This window comes from Raphanus sativus, chromosome 4 (genome assembly GCF_000801105.2).
Source record: "Raphanus sativus cultivar WK10039 chromosome 4, ASM80110v3, whole genome shotgun sequence".
NCBI lineage: Eukaryota > Viridiplantae > Streptophyta > Magnoliopsida > Brassicales > Brassicaceae > Raphanus > Raphanus sativus.
In genome coordinates this window covers 2,336,563-2,353,171 of record NC_079514.1, presented here as the reverse complement: position 1 = coordinate 2,353,171, position 16,609 = coordinate 2,336,563, and the positions used below count along the sequence as shown (strand labels likewise).

The 16,609-nt window shown below is 35.4% G+C and overlaps 4 protein-coding genes and 1 pseudogene across 5 annotated transcripts; 1 reads left to right on the top strand and 4 right to left on the bottom strand.

The window, feature by feature from the left end:
- Positions 1-254: 254 nt before the first annotated feature.
- Positions 255-1,846, bottom strand: LOC108853951 (protein POLAR LOCALIZATION DURING ASYMMETRIC DIVISION AND REDISTRIBUTION). The gene is made up of 3 exons (XM_018627426.2): positions 1,345-1,846; positions 876-1,219; positions 255-791 (listed from the first exon to the last, which is right to left on the bottom strand). Exons 1-3 carry the CDS (start codon positions 1,586-1,588, stop codon positions 477-479), a joined length of 903 nt encoding a protein of 300 aa, XP_018482928.1. The 5' UTR covers positions 1,589-1,846; the 3' UTR covers positions 255-476.
- A 142-nt stretch (positions 1,847-1,988) lies between these two features.
- LOC108853952 (WRKY transcription factor 18) lies at positions 1,989-3,664 on the bottom strand. The gene is made up of 4 exons (XM_018627427.2): positions 3,256-3,664; positions 2,762-3,166; positions 2,528-2,644; positions 1,989-2,422 (listed from the first exon to the last, which is right to left on the bottom strand). Exons 1-4 carry the CDS (start codon positions 3,322-3,324, stop codon positions 2,156-2,158), a joined length of 858 nt encoding a protein of 285 aa, XP_018482929.1. The 5' UTR covers positions 3,325-3,664; the 3' UTR covers positions 1,989-2,155.
- A 3,966-nt stretch (positions 3,665-7,630) lies between these two features.
- LOC108849955 (probable diphthine methyl ester synthase) lies at positions 7,631-8,622 on the bottom strand (annotated as a pseudogene).
- Positions 8,552-11,131, bottom strand: LOC130511690 (monogalactosyldiacylglycerol synthase 1, chloroplastic-like). Its single transcript, XM_057009091.1, has 8 exons — positions 10,525-11,131; positions 10,112-10,284; positions 9,877-10,038; positions 9,660-9,801; positions 9,369-9,593; positions 9,224-9,286; positions 9,013-9,087; positions 8,552-8,926 (listed from the first exon to the last, which is right to left on the bottom strand). The coding sequence occupies exons 1-8, from the start codon at positions 11,062-11,064 to the stop codon at positions 8,690-8,692; spliced, it is 1,617 nt and encodes a 538-aa protein (XP_056865071.1). The 5' UTR covers positions 11,065-11,131; the 3' UTR covers positions 8,552-8,689.
- Positions 11,132-12,381: 1,250 nt separating this feature from the next.
- On the top strand, positions 12,382-15,240 carry LOC108853954 (lariat debranching enzyme). 2 transcript variants are annotated; one of them, XM_018627429.2, is made up of 10 exons: positions 12,382-12,538; positions 13,063-13,257; positions 13,352-13,509; positions 13,592-13,713; positions 13,801-13,994; positions 14,063-14,245; positions 14,336-14,454; positions 14,552-14,688; positions 14,806-14,925; positions 15,024-15,240. In XM_018627429.2, exons 2-10 carry the CDS (start codon positions 13,135-13,137, stop codon positions 15,110-15,112), a joined length of 1,245 nt encoding a protein of 414 aa, XP_018482931.1. In that variant the 5' UTR covers positions 12,382-12,538; positions 13,063-13,134; the 3' UTR covers positions 15,113-15,240. The 2 variants fall into 2 exon arrangements, with proteins under 2 accessions (XP_018482931.1, XP_056865072.1); XM_057009092.1 differs by lacking the exon at positions 12,382-12,538 and having other exon boundaries at positions 13,120-13,257; positions 13,328-13,509.
- Positions 15,241-16,609: the final 1,369 nt, after the last annotated feature.

Here is a 16,609-nt window from a genome sequence, read left to right as displayed (position 1 = left end):
GGTCCAAATCAAGGTTTGAAGTTCGCTCCACTCTCGTTTTGGAGCGTCAACGCCACCCCTCAAATAGGCGTGAACAGATACTCTTGGTTTTCTTTGATAATCGGAAATTTTCATTTTTTGTCAAAATAGCCAGCGCGTTACCTGCCAAACGACGGCGTATCAACATAAGTCGAGCCCATTGAAGTTTGTACTGTCTTGTGAGTTGTGATAGTTTTTTTTTTTCTGTGAGAATTTCTGAGAACAATCCATTGTAATTCTGAAAAGGCCTTTGTGTAGAATTTTAGAGGAGCTTGATCTGATACAGATAACATTGCAATTATACTAATTAGATAGTTATTTCAGTGATATCTACGCCATGTACGAGACAGGGACAGCTAGTGTGTAACTCAAAAGCAAACTTCACACAAACACTAAAGAACTCTCATCATACAAGCTCTTGTGACAGCATAGCTATAGAAATTTTCTCTTATACAAGATCATCTAGGTGAAACTGGACCAAAGTCTTCAGAACATGTTACGGAAGCAGATTCCGGGTTGTTGCACCATTCTAGTCCAGCTCGAGAAGATTCAGGAACACGCTGAGCAAGCAAGCGGGCTGCGTCTTTCCACCATGAAACCTCGGTTTCTTTCTCCTCTAGTCTGCGCTCAACGCGACTCAGAGCAGTTTCAAGCTTCAGTAACTCTTCTTGCTGCCTTGTCTCTAGTAGTTCATGCAGCTTCTTCTCAAGTTCGTAAGGACATACTCCATATCTTTCATCTGTCACCATCTCTGGTACATGATTCTCCTTGTCCTACATACACCCAAAAAAAAGTAAAGACATCAAGAGCCTGTTCATAGCCAATATAAGAAGATATTAAGGTGGTTTGTGGGATACTTTAAGTTTGTGTTGCCTTTGAATCTGATCCTTTGTATGTCTATCCTCTGGTTTTGAGACCTCGCATTCAGAGTTCTCCTCTTGAAGAACACTTGTTGATGACCCTTCGAAAATCGATGATGCCAAATTCGAAATGACTTGAGGAGAAAACTGGTTACCACCCCTTGCTGCCTCTTTTGCATATGCATCATTCTTCTGCAACTCTTCTTTTGCGTTTAGAAGAAGCATCTCCATTTGCCTTCTCAGGTTTGCCATTTTGTCTAGCTCAGTTTTACTTGCAACTACAAGATACAGCAAGAATGAGCCTATCCCCATTTCCAAAGGTGCTTCTCTGCTTTGTGGTTCTGCACAATGATTTAAAAAATAAAAATAAACTATGATGTAGCCAAGTATATGTTCTTGTTAATACAAATCACATTAGGCCATTTCAAACAAGTGAACTAAAAAAATAATAATACAAACTTCTCACCAAATCTATTGGTTTCTGGCTTTCTATCCAACAGCCCACTATCGTTGATGCGTTTCGTTGAACACCGTGCCAAATGGTTCCCTCCCTTATCTGCTTCATCTTGTACCTCCCCTGCCTGTCTCTTCCCCTTGGAACTTCTGAGGCCAGAAAGCAACCGAGACACGACCCTCCTAGGCGTGTAACACTGGACGACTATGCAACCATCTCCCCTTCTCCTCCGCGAGTGTCCATGGCCGTCTTCCATTGAATGGGTTCTGAGGTTTGAGATAGGAGAGGGAATTTAAAAAGGAAGGAGGTTTGGTGGCTGGAGGGACCAAGATTGGGTTGACATTGATAATGGTGGGAACAGAGAGTGGTGAACAGATGGGGAAAGGAAATAAATGAGAATCACGAGAGTTGCAGAGTATAGATAGAGAAATAAGGAGGGAAACTTTGATTTTCTGTTATTTGAATGCTTGTTAGGAATCTTCTCCAATCATTGAAAATGATTTCAAATGAATTTAAATCATTTCAAAGAACATACTTCTATAGATTTCAATGCGTTATATAAAATGATTTTAAAACATATAATAAGCAGACCAAATTTTTACCAATTGTTTTTGTGATAACATTGTCTAACCATTTAAAAACTAACAACATTAAAATTCTCTTCAATGTTTATGATTTATCATTTGCTTATAAGTTTTATATACAATTAAGTTTCCATTTTTTTCTCCTAATTAAGAAATGGAACATTTTAAATAGAAAACGATAAACTCCATTCATTTTTCTAAGGATGAGAAACCAAAACAAAACACATTCACTTGAAGCTTCATGTTCTAGACTGCTCCATCAACCTCCCTGATATAGCAGCCGCAAGAGCAGCTGTAAACTTTGAATCTTTTGTTAAAGAAGACGCCATTTGCTGAACCAGAACCTCTTGCATCGTTCCCTGACCACTATGAACCAGATCCAAAGTCACAGTGCTTGATCCAACCTGGCTTGTAACATCCCCTTCAGAACCGTTTGGACCTAAGTGGTTATGTGTCCCTTCGTATGTAGCTACCAGTACGGACGGATCCTCTGCGCTGCGTTGCACCTGAATAACAACAACAACAACACAAGCCACATAACATCATTAGACAACTGAATAAGTAGAGATAAACATTTAAAAATGAAAATCAACTCAGTGTTTGTTAATTACCTTCTTTTTTACTGGACAAGAAGGCGCAAACGAGCATCTAAAGTAAGCTCTAGGCGAGGGGTTATCTCTTGTAACCTTTTGTCCGTATTTCCTCCATTGATACCCATCTTTTACTGTCTGCAAATAAAAAACATATACAACAATATCAATATTGAAATTTTTTCTTTTTTTATTGAACTACAATAATATCAACATTAAAAAATTCTGACAAAGATATTCAGACAAAACACTTACCAAGCTTGTGTCGGAAGAATTAGAAGGCACGTAGACTGTTGAAACATTAGCTTTGCTGAAGCTATCAGTGACTGGTCTTTTGCATGAAAGAAGCTGATGATGATGATCTTCGTTGCTGGAGCTGTTCTCATTTTTTCCACTGAGTCCATTACCAAACCCTAATAACTCATCCGGAGCTTGTTTTCTTTTCTTTGTTGGTTGCTCAATCTGATCCATTTCAGGGCTTTTTCGACCCTGAAGCTTCTCCAAATGACGCTGTAGTGCGTAGTAGTGCTCACAGACTGTTTCTAGCATCTCAGTTAGTTTCTTGTTCTCTGAGCTGACTCTGTTTAGCTCCTCCCTTAACTCACTTGCGCTCTGTTTCCTTTCAAAATCAGCAGAAGTCGAAACCTTGATCTCCTCCTTCTGAAAATATGAACACATGATTAGTTACAACAGTCCCAGGAGCCGACATAAATAAATGTTTAATAAGGATATAGATCATGTGAACTCACCGGAAGTTTTGCCGGGAAACTACGATCGAAAGGGTTGGTGTTGAGGTCGAGAAAGGAAGAACAGTCCATTAAAAATGTTTTATTAATGTTTTAAAGACACAAGGCAAGTCTGGATTTGCTTTCTTTGGTCGTAAGTTGGTGGTCCGAGTGGATGAGTAGTGGCTTCTTTATATATACAAAACTAGAAAGACTGTCTCTGTGCATAACATTAAGAAATCAATTAAGTAAATGAGTTTAAAATGAGTTTTTTTTGGAAAGTCGTTGGCAAAGTGATGATATATCTAGAAAGCTGTCTTCGTAAAGTCTGAAGACATTAAAGACTTTGGTAATGGGGTCACAGTGATTGGCTAGATCAATGAGATTTTACAAAAAAAAAACAAACAAGTAAAGAAGAATCAACAATAGCTGCGGCAGTGTCCCATGCGTCCGATAGAAAGTTTTGGACGTCATTCATAAATTTCAGTATGGTCGGATCCGTGTTTCCTTTAAATTATTATTTTTCAGTTTGGTGATATTTATTTAAAAATAATAATAGTATTGATCAATATAGTGACCATAGCAATTACGAACTTTCCCTTGACTTGCTTGACCCATTGACTCTTGATTCAGAGGTCGGCAATTCTTTTTCTATTATTTCCTTCCTTTATTATCAAAAATAAATAAATAAATAAATAAAGAAAATTTTAGTAAGCTGTATTTAGAGCATGATTATTGCAAAAGTCTTTAACAAAAGTCCTTAATACACATATATTTGTATATGTATATGTATATATTATATATGCGTATATAATATATACATATACATATATGTAAGAAACTTTCGGTTTCGGTTTCCGTAAAATTCTTAACAAACAATTATATACGCATATATAATATATACATATACATATACAAATATATGTGTATTAAGGACTTTTGCTAAGAACCTATTGCAATAGTTGTTTGTCCTAGTTGTTGAGATAATATTTCAAATCTAGCATTTAATAAATAATCCACTAATTAAATTATTGAGTACAACACTTAATAAATAAATACACGACAATAGCTGTATTAATATAGATAATATTTTTTTGGACCAATATATAGATAAATATTATAAGCTTATCTTTGATCCCCCTCTCTTAAATCGATCCATTTTTAGAGAAAGACATTTGTTTATCGACGGAAAGATGTATGATGAGATTCAACCAAAAATTTCTTGATTAAATCTTGAAAATATATAAACCAAAAAAAATATATATATATATATATATTTATCGACAATAATTAAAAAAAAAATTGGTGGAAGAGAATACAAAAACGTGGAAATTTTGGTGGAGGAAAAGACAAAGCGGAAGGACCCACACGGGGAAAGGCTAACAAATCTTGACCGGACTCGACCGCGACTTCCAACTTGAGTGAGGCTTTATGGTGTGAACAAGTTGCCACCTTGGGCGGCTCCGACACCGACCTGTTTTTTTTCTTGTCTTCTTTTCCTCAAAAGTGAATAATTCAGTGTCGTCTTAATTCAATTAATATTCCATTTCTTTCAACACACAGTGATACAAAAAATACTAACTACTATTCAGTGCAGATTCTGAAAGATTTGGTTGTTCCGTTGCACACTTCTTCTCTATTAAAAGAGAAGTACAATTTTTATCTACCACTAAAAAGTCTTAATAGGTCCATTTATTAATTACATAATATAACATTACATTATAATCAATAAGTATATTAATAAAAATCAATTTTATCTATAAACTTGAATTTTATTTTTAATTATAATAAAATCTGTTGAGAGAATATCTAACAAAATCCTACTAAACTTTTTAAATAATTTTTATTAAATAATGCATTAATTAATTTCGTAATTAAGTAATTTAATATCAGTATTATATTAAAATAGAAGTATTATATAAATTAAATATGATAAAATTATATTAAATTTCTAAATTATTCTATTTATTTTTAAAAATACTTTCATTTAAATAAATTATTATCTACCATTAAAACGGGTTCAAATTTGTTAACAATGTCATATTTTTATACAAATAAAGTTATTAACATATGTTAACATTTGATTTCTACATCTATATATTTTCAAAAATCATATATTGAAGAATTTTTTTATTTGATTATTTCAAATGATGAAAATTCAAAAATATAATAACAATAAATAAAAAGGTAAAATGTATAAAAAAAATCCATATTAATATATTGATAAAAAGCCTAAATAATAAGATTAAAGAGATATACAATACATAACATTAAGATATAAATCATATATTCAAAGTCTTATGATAATACTAAAGTTAAACATTTATAAAAGGAAAATATACCCGTACGAATGTACGGGTTAAACTCTAGTTTAAGTTTTAAATAAGCATGAGTTTTTGTTTATTGACAAAGATAGAATCAAAGAAGAGAAATCTTTGACACTATTACCAATCCTTCATAGGTTATTTTTCATAATAGAAACAAATTTAAAATATTTTTTTTTTGAATGATGAGTTTTAGATTCAATAATACATACATCATCTATGATGAATTTTAAACAATGTTAAAGTAATTACTAGATTAGGACCCCTAAAGGGCGGACATTGATTTGTTAAATTTTAATTTTAATATATGCTATATATAATATGTGTATATAATATATATATATATATATATATATTAGACATATATATATTATTTATATTAAATATATATAACTAAATGGTGCTATATAAACAAATGCGGGATGATTTCGAAATGTTTTAGTGATAAGCAAAGGCGGGATGATTTAGCAAACGTGAACTTTCCATTTAATTAGTTATGATTCTCTATATAGATCACAATAATATCAGGTAGTTTAGACATAATTTAACAGTTATATTTGTTATTATGTTACTATCGAATAAATGGTTTTGTTATCTATTATAATAAATAGTACTTATTAAGCAGTTATGATATTTTGTATATTTTCAGGATTGTTCAAGACGTTCGTAGCAGAGCTATATATGTTCATAGAGGAGAATATATTTTGTAAGAGATGTGATATATTCTAACAACAACTAAGAAAAAGACCAAAGTTTAAATAACAACATTAAACAGTAGATAAAAACTAATCTCTGAATTAATAGATTAGATTTTTAAAGAGAACAAATTCTTGCCAACAAGAAAGAAGTTTGTTTTTATTTTTCCTTTGATCGTATAACTATTTCATATAATCATATTGAATCCGTAAAGTAACAACCAAAGATATTGGTCAGGCTTAACGATCCATTTTTGATAATTTTGCTGATGAAGAAAATAATTAGGATTTTTCGAAAAAATAATAATAATTAGGACTCATGTAAAAGTTAATTAAATAAGTCCTTCATGGATGGAAAAAGGTCAGATACGTAGTTTATTGGTCCTGGGTGGAGTAACAAGACTTAATATAAAGATCATTCTAAGTCATCCGCTAACAAATCCTCTTCCCGTCGGATATTCTACATGCGACGTCAACGTGATGGCGTCACTAATCTGCGTCTATAAGTATGATGCAATATAACCTTTACATTTACTTCTTTTGTACATCTCTTGATATCGGACTATTCAAAAGTTATCAGAAACCTTATTGTTTTCTTTCTTCAGATTTGATTTGAACTCGTACTTATCTGCAATAACTTTATCTGACCAGTTGTGCACCTAGGAGAGTATAGTTCACAAATGCTCAAAACAATTACAGAATTATTGGAAAAAGAGATCAGTATGACCACAGAAAAGATGATAACAAGCAATTAATTGACTCTAAATTTTTCACAGCGTAATAAACCATCATATATATGAATATAGTCCGGATTGAATCTGAAAATTTAGAGGTTTGAAACATTTCTTAAGGAATTTTAGTAAATTTTTTTTTCAAAATTTCGGGACCACTACCTATATAAAAATGTCCAAAGTTATTAGAGGTCAAGTGCCTATGTCCAGATCCGGCTCTGCATATAGTACGCATAGAAATACATTACATGCTGATAAAATAAAAACATTACATACATATTCTTTAAGAAAGACTTGAGTTGATGAAGAGGTCAGTCTAACTAAAACCTAGGCATAATAATATCTAATGCACGTGTCTGTTTTGAATGGTGGTGATGCGTTCATGATTCACCAGCCTCGGACGCAAGTATCCCCCACGTCATCATATGTTCATCACGCATGCACACGCTTGTTCCTTAGTCTTCTTTGTTACTTTTCTTTATCAAACTTTGAAATGACTTCTGAGTGGAATTGTTGAAAAGTCGGGTTTTTTAAGTTATGGTTCCTCTGGGGTCAATTCCAAAGTTCGAATCCCTTTAAAACATTACCATAACCAGGATTATACTTTCCCCTCAGTTTTAAGGGAAAACATTTAAGTTATCAAATACTAATAAGTCACAATCTTGTGAACAGAGGTTTACCAAATTCAAGAACCAGACCGAACATATGACAAACCTAAACAACTTTTCCATTGGTGCTAGATCCTGAAATCAAACCAAATCAGATAAATCTCAAACTGAAAAAAAAATCTAATGAGTATTTCAATACCTACCTCTCATTTTCAAAAGTCACATCATAGTTATATTATCAAAAAATATATGTAAATAATTATTTATTATATTACCTACGTTACATATAGTTTCCTAACATGACCACCAAAGTAAACAAAAATGAAGAGAACAGTCTCACCTATCGGTTTCTAGTTTCAATCTCTTCCTTCATCGTTCTTGCTCCCCCTCCCCCTTGAAGCTTTGCGAGCAAAGAGTACATCCCTTTCTCTAGTCATGTTCTTTTCTAATTTGCAGTTCTGTATCTGTAAAACTCTAACATCTCTTCTTCGACGGATGCATCTTTGCCTACTATCACAAGACAATGCAACGGTGCTCCAAAAATCAACACTCACGAGTTCCTTCATCCTCCCTGAAACTATCTTCTGATCCTCAGAGCCAAGCCATGCAATCCCCACACGCACTGTGTCTTCTTCACCAGAAACACAACCTCCATGCTTTTCCTCAACTTCTAGCAGCTGCTTTACCGCTGTATTAACAGTCATATACCTGGGTGGCTCATACTGTTTCTTCCCTCCTCTGCAAAGAGACTCAAAAGTAGTGGGCTCTTTCAAATATCTAGCAAACACAGAGTAGGTAGTTCAAGAGAACGGTTCTTCTTGATCTTCTCGTAAAAGCTATCGAGTCTCCAAGTCTCGGTAAAGCTGCAGACCACAGATACCAACAGCCTTCATGACAGATATGTTGTGCACACTACCTCTACATTCACATCTAGTTTCTTAGTTACATATATTTTATTATCATGATTAATCAGGCCTTGATCATTGTCATTAAGGGCAACAAAAAATATTGTGATATTATCGTTACACTCTTGTCAAGAACAAAAAAGAAAGGGTAGATATTTTGTTTGAATGAATAGAGTTACTACAATGTATAATATGTTACGCAGTGCAAGAGAGCTGAGGAAGACGGTTCCTCTGCCTGACAAGCTCGTGCATATCTTGCACTATCTTGAACACCGCTTCTGGTCTAGCCAGCCTCAAAGCATTCTGCGACATAATCTCCAACTGCCTCGACCGCGGTTTAAACCATTCCGCTACAATCTTTGATATCTCTATCGGTGATTTTGAGAATTCCCCACATCCGTTCTCCACCACGTATGGCACATTCCCTGCCTCCTGCACTCACATTCATAACCACAAAGTTCAACAACCTGAACCAGAGATCAAAAGTGGGGAAGGATGTTTTTAAAAGTTGAACTTACTTGACCAGCGATGTAACCATTTAAGATTATCGGTAGCCCTCTTATCATAGCTTCAGCTATAGTTCCTGGACCAGCCTGCACAAGAGAAAGCAACCAATAAATAAGAAACAGTTAGTCTAACGACACTTGTTGTTGTTGAGTACACAATGTTGAAACTAAATCAACTATAGACACCTTATATGGTTCCAGGGTTTGGTTATGTTTGGTTTACCTTTGTAATGATGCAGTCACAGGCACCCATGCATTCCTCCATCTTTGTTATAAACCCCTTAACCTGTGACAGAGAAGGAAAAACTGTTTCAGTGGCTTGCATTGAGAATGTCTAAAGAATGTTGATTTGGTTTTTAAAGGGCAACCTGGACTGGTATTTTCCAATCTAAGGAGCTTAATCTGGTTTGCAGTTTCTTGTTCCGTCCACATATTATAAGAACCTGACCAACTGCTTCACCAAGGCTCTCGTCATACAAAGCATCTCCAAGAGCTCTTGCTGTTGCCTCTATAGGACCCATTCCTTCTCCTCCTCCCATTAACAAAACCGCTGGAAGATTCTCATCCATCCCTAGTTCCTTTCTTAACTCAACCTGTGATTTTATGTAATCAATACAACTGAAACAGCCAAAGAAAGAAAACTTTCTAAAAAACCCAACCTTTGGGCGAACTGGTTTCACAAAGGAAGGTCGAACAGGAAGGCCGTAGACTTTGATCTGTGATGTCTTAAGTCCGGCCTTTTGTGCCCTTTTCACCACTTCTGTTGATGGGCAATAACACCTTGTCACAAGCTTATGAAACCTAAACATCAAAGACAAGGTTCATGTAACTTTAGAATATCTCTAAAGCATGAACGATTTAATTAATAAAACTAACCATGTGGGATGGCAAGTGCTCAAGTCTGTAATAACAGTTGTGAAGACGATTTTATCAAGCAACCCCTTTGATCTAAGGACACGGAGTGGGACGTGTTGCATCAATGGATGAACACTGATTATAATGTCTGGTTGATATTTCATCAACCCTTGTGCAATTTCCCTGTATGTTTTAAAGACAAACATTATATAGTTGAAGGAGTGAGTAACCAAAAGCATAGACCTTAAAGCCTCACCTGGCAATAAAAGTCGAAGTTGCTGCAAAATTTGACTGGTGAATAACGCGTGGAGCCGTACCATAGTAAGTCATTTTCCAAAGAGTCCCATGTTTCACCAGGAAATTATAGCTCCTGGGAAGCTGGTTGAATGGCCAGGGAGTGTGATCTGTCCACAAATCCGTAATAAACACCTGCGCAAACACTCTTAAATGTACTGAACTAAAATCAACAACAATCCACATTACATATAACCCCTACTCAACTATTAATATCTTCAGCTGAGACACATTCTAAAAGCAACCAAGTGAATGTAACACAATGTCAAATTCACAAAGTGGTCTTCTTACGCGATTCAGACATAAAGTCATTTTCTTTACACGACCCAAGCAATCTTATTACAAGATACAAACTGAAGAAAAAAGAGACCGAACCTGGTAGTCATCTCCAAACTCATGATTGAAAGCAGCTTTAATGGCTTCAGCGGAAGCTCTGTGACCACCACCAGTATCACTCATCAAAATCAAAACTTTCTTGGGCCCATCAGCTTCCACACCACCCAACGGCAAACCCTCCTCACCCAAAACCACATCGGTCTCATTCACCCTAGCCCCATTCTCGTCGCTCGAAACCCCGATGGAGGCGAAGCTTTCGGGGACCACTTTCTCGCAGTGAAACCTAATAAAGCTATTGAATTCGCTTATAAACCTACGCAGGCTCGATCCAACACTGCTCTTAGCGTTCAAGCTCAGTGAAGCCAGAGCCTTTCGCGATGTTCTCCTGGCGGGTAAAGCCCGGGAGGAACCGTTGAAGAACAAGGCATTGGATTTGGAGGGTGAGAGAGGAAACCCATCTGAGTTCGAAGAAGGAGACCGGTTAACGGAGGCTAAACCGGAGAGACGTGTGAAGAAACCAGAGGCGGAGGATGCTGCTGCTGATTCATGGGTTGTTGTTGCCGTTGAAGGGCTTTGCATAGTTTGATAGATTAGAGAGAGAGAGAGAGAGAGAGAGAGAGAGAGAGAGAGAGAGAGAGATTGCAAGCGATAGAAAGATAGGATTTTTTAAGAGGATGAAGATGGAGTATACATACATACATACATACAAGTCCGAGTTGCTTTCGCTAAACCGGAGCTTATCCGAATATTCTATTCGCAATATCTTAGCAGAATTCAAGAGGACCAATCAACTCATTTTATGCCAAATGTAAATATCGTGATCGTGTGTCACATTAAATACTGAAATCTTAAATACTTACGAAAAATATATACAATTTTGGTTAGCTCTAATCGCTACCATAAGTGGAAGGAGTTCGTTAGGTGTCTGTCCGATCAGAGAACAACCAACGAAAGGCACGCACGCACTTATCGTGTGAGAAAACTTGAAAGTTGGGCGGGGGCGACGCATGCCTTTCACGCCTTGTTCCGAAACGCGCTAGGCGCTACGCGTGCGGCACACATGGGCCTAGCGATTTATTAGAAAAACGGGAAAAACTCAGGGAGTACGCGGGGAGGAATTTTTGTATTTTTATACGTATAATACCTAATTTATATGTATAATACAACATATTTATGTATAATATAACGTATTTGTGAATAATACATATTTATATATAAAATATCCTTGTATAAAAATTATAGATTTGTGAATAAATACCAAATTGATCACAAAAATATATTATATATATTAAAGGGATTATTAGTAGCCATTTTAAGTTTTGTATGTGGTATTATATTAAATTATTAATATTGATTTTAGTCAATATGTTTCAAGTTCGACAGCTCATTTTGTTATTTTGTTTTTTTCTTTAAGAAAATGGCATTTACGTAATTATCATTATCTTCTTCATATCTTTACGTGTTCTACTTCTGCATTTTCTTTTATCTTGTCACCATATCTTGCACTTCAACGAATGATTGAGACTCGATTCAGGATTATTTAGTCTCGATTTGATCTTCTTTGGAGTTGACTAATCAAAATCACAACTTAGTTTCAGTGGTTTCAATGATTTAGATTACGCGGATTTAGATAATTAATCGCTTATTATTATTAAAATACGGTATCGGCGGTCAAAACTCGGGTTGCCGGATAATGGAACCGATCATGTCCAACTCGCTACGGAAGCTCACCGAACAACGCGTTCTCGGCCGATTACTCGCCCACGCGGGCGAGTTTTAGAACAAGGCTTTCACGTGCATTATTTTTATCAAACCAAATTAAACCGAACTAATAGAAACTATCCGGATTTAAACCGAATTAACTGAATTTATCCAGAAACGACATCGTTTAAAGTTGTCTTCTTCGCTTAGCGACTACTGATTTGTCGGAAACAAACAAACCCTAATTAATCCCCCAGCGTCTTCTCTGACTCTTACCTCAATTCGTCTGCCTCCTCCTGCTCCTTGCGGGAAACACTCACTAATCGTTTCTTCATTCCCACGCGAGCTAACGGTACGAGTTTTCTTCTTCTTCACTTCTTAGTTGTAAATTATGTCATTGCCGATAAATTTTAAACTTTGACGAATCTGTTTCATATTTGATTTTGCTGTAAGTATTGCTTTGTAACATAAAAGACACGATTTTTAAGTTTGATGGAGTTCTGTACATGTTCACTCATATAGCTCTCTCTGATCATTAGCTCTTTATGTTCTGTAAATTGTCCTCTATTTTGTGATGGTCGTATCTGTCGGTCATCAAGTCGTAGACTTTCTGATGTCAATTGTTGTTCCCTTTTGACTTCCTGCTTGATTGCTGTAAGTATTGCTTTTGGACACAAAAGTTGCGATTTTTTATTTGATGGGTTATGTACATGTTCACTCATTTAGCTCTCTGATCATTAACTCTTTATGTTCTGTAAATTGTCTTCTGTTTGGTGATGTTCTGTTCTGATGCCTTTTAGGAATCTTGTCTGTCCCCATGTTGGTTTGGTATTAATGGTGTTTGCTAACTGTTCTCTTTGCTGTTTCTAAACTCAGGAGCATGAAAGTTGAGCTCTCGTGAAACCCAATAATCCAGAGTGACAACAAAAAATAAAAAAACTGAGAGAGATGAAGATTGCTATTGAAGGGTGTATGCATGGAGACCTTGACAATGTGTACAAGACCATTCAACATCACGAACAGGTTCACAACACTAAAGTTGATCTCCTCCTCTGCTGCGGCGATTTCCAGGTAAAAACTCTTATGCATATTATCTCTTTTCCATTGAAAGTTTTTTTAAAATTCGATTCTGGTTTATTAGTTTGGAAAAAAAAACTGTCTCTAGGCTGTGAGAAACGAGAAAGACATGGATAGCCTCAGCGTACCTATAAAGTACAGAGAGATGAAGTCCTTCTGGAAGTACTACTCCGGCCAAGAAGTTGCTCCCGTTCCCACTATCTTCATCGGTGGGAATCACGAGGCTTCCAACTACTTGTGGGAACTGTAAGTTTTCTCTTACTAATGTTGTTGACTAGTAACTACAAAGGCTTCATATTCTGTTCCTAATGGTTGTTCTTTGCTGTAGGTATTATGGAGGTTGGGCTGCCACCAACATCTACTTTCTAGGTTATGCAGGGGTTGTGAAGTTTGGTAATCTCCGAATTGGAGGCCTTTCTGGTATTTACAAGGGGAGAGATTACCGTTTAGGTTTGTTTACTTTTAGTTTCTGACATCAAGAGCCATACTCTAGCCTTGATCACTTAAGTGAAATCATTGTTTTTCTTTTGTGAGTAGGACATTTTGAGCGGCCGCCATATAACAATAGCACAATCAAATCGGTGTATCATGTTCGTGAGTATGATGTCCATAAGCTGATGCAACTCGAAGAGCCGATTGATATATTCCTCTCACACGACTGGCCTGTTGGAATCACTGATTATGGAGACTCAAGAACACTTATTCAGCAGAAACCATACTTCCAGGAAGAGGTAAAATGTGATAAAACTCTTTGGTTTTGAGATGATTGGAACTGATTGAAACCAAATCTATATTACAGATCGAGGCGAGAACTCTTGGAAGCAAACCAGCGGCTCAACTGCTAGAGAAACTGAAGCCTCGGTATTGGTTTTCAGCTCACTTACACTGCAAATTCGCTGCTTCTGTTCAACATGGCAACGATGGCTCAGTGACAAAGTTTCTTGCCTTGGATAAATGCGGTCCAGGGAAAAAGTTTCTTCAGGTTCTTTCTTCTCTCCTGTCCAGTGTCTACCTTTTACTTTGTTCTTTTCAAGCAAAAGGATATCTTATAAGTTCTTTGGATGTTTATTAGATCATTGATATAGAATCAGAGCCTGGACCTTTTGAAGTTCTATACGATGAAGAGTGGCTAGCAATAACACGAAAGTTCAATTCTGTTTTCCCGCTAACACAGAGACCAGCGAGTTTCAGGTAATACTATCTTTAGCAAGCTACCTACTCAGACATGTTAATATCTCTCCCCCATTCTTTTTTTCTACTCACTTATGTATTGTGTTTGTGAATATAGCTCTACTGACATGGATATGCAAGAGAGCCGAGAGTTTGTGAGGAAGAAGCTAGAAGAAAGGCAATTTAAACCTTTCGAGTTTGTAAAGACGGCCCCTGCATATAACCCTTCACAGCGTATCTTTGATCCCATACCTGGTAAGTTTAATGCAAGAAAATTATGTAAAGTTGCTTGATAACCGATGGAGATATGTTAAGATGTAAAATAATATGCATATAAGTGTTAACATGTTTTTATCTTGTGAAACTATGTAGAGATCCCGCAGAATCCTCAGACACTGTCTCTGTTAGAGCTCCTTGGTCTTCCATATCTCCTTGATTCATCACCAGTAACAGGTGAAAGAACCGCCATCCCTGCTTCACCGGCTCGAACAGGTAATGATGGTGTATTGCATATTCATTTACTCATTCTATCTGCCTTGTAATGGAACTGCATCAAGTACCGATGACAGATGATGCCATATGTATTGCAGATTTTCAAACTTATAGTGAAGAAATCCCTATTGATGATCTTGATGAAGTCGAAGATATACCAGAAGCGCAAAGAGATAACATACAGTGATTTTGTGATCAGAAAATATAGTGATTTTGTGATCCTACATTTTGTTTTATTAGTACAACTTTATTTATGTTGTAAAAATAAAGTGAACTATTAACTATTTCTATTCATATTTCTTTGTCTACTTAGAATTCATTTTTGTATATACCAACATAATATTGTTTAAATACATAATGATAATAATTAAATAAGTAAAGCATAAATATTAAATAATTATAGATTAACAAAGAACAATGTTAACGAACCGAGATCTATGCTTTCCATCAGGTATATGATAATGGTTTTTTGATATATATGTTTTAGTAAAATTGTTCATTTTACTCATTCTAATCTGCGTTGTAATGAAACTGCATCAAGTACCAATGATACAAATGATAAAGATGCTTAGTTCAATTTATCACAATCAAACATGTTTGGTTATGTATTGCAGATTTTCAGTTAAAGTTTTGACATATGTTATAATTGTGCAATTTGATTTCAGCATTAGGTTCTGGGGTGGCTATTTTTTTGTGAGTATGATTGAATTGACCAAAATTTGAGCATGAAATTTTGATACACATACATTTTACTTGTGACTTAAGAAAAAGTGAATTATAATAACTATTTATATTCATATTTTTTTCTCTATCTAAAATTCATATTTTTTATATATCAAATATTGTTTAAGTACACATTGATTTTGGTTTTGTGTTGCCAATTTGCTTATGTGGTAAATTACATTCCTCAGGACAATATATAGTTTAACAACAATCTACATTTTTGTAATACTAATTTTACATTGAAATTTAATTTTCAGGAACTAATCATGTGAGCTAATCGACATGGTGAACAAACAACAATAAGACTAACTTAGAGACGTGTTTAATCTGATACCAATATGTTTGATCTAACAACAATTGGCTTCATATTCTTCTCCTGGAAGTTCTTTTCCGCTGACTTTTCTTGTCCTCCTTTGCCTTTACCTTTGCATTCTCCATATCTTTATCCTTATTCTTGTTTTTCTTTTTCTGCAGAAGTGTGTCAGAAGATGATGAAGAAGAACCTGCCAACAAGAAACATAATAAGAAGAATGAAGAGAAAATAAATAAATAATGAGGAACGGCAAGGTGAAGAAAATAAATAAATAATAAGCGGATGAAATTGAAATGTATCCCTGCCAGATAGTTCAAGTGAATGACTTTATCAGGTTGTTTTTGAGACTTTGGAAGAACTACAATGGAAGGGATATCTTTGAATGATGTTATGAGTAATATTTTGACTCCGTAGACATCTGCAACTGCTTTCATATGACATCATCGCCCCACACAGACTCTGTGGACATGTTCTTCACATATTCTGAGAAATAAGATTTTACCAACAGATCCTTTGTAAAGTTTTGGATGAGACTTAACTGTGATAAGGAAAACAAAGTCAGTATCATCATCATATGACAAATATACGTAACAAAGGGAAATTTTCAAGATTTATTACCTGGTTTGCAATTTCTTGTCTAACACGTTT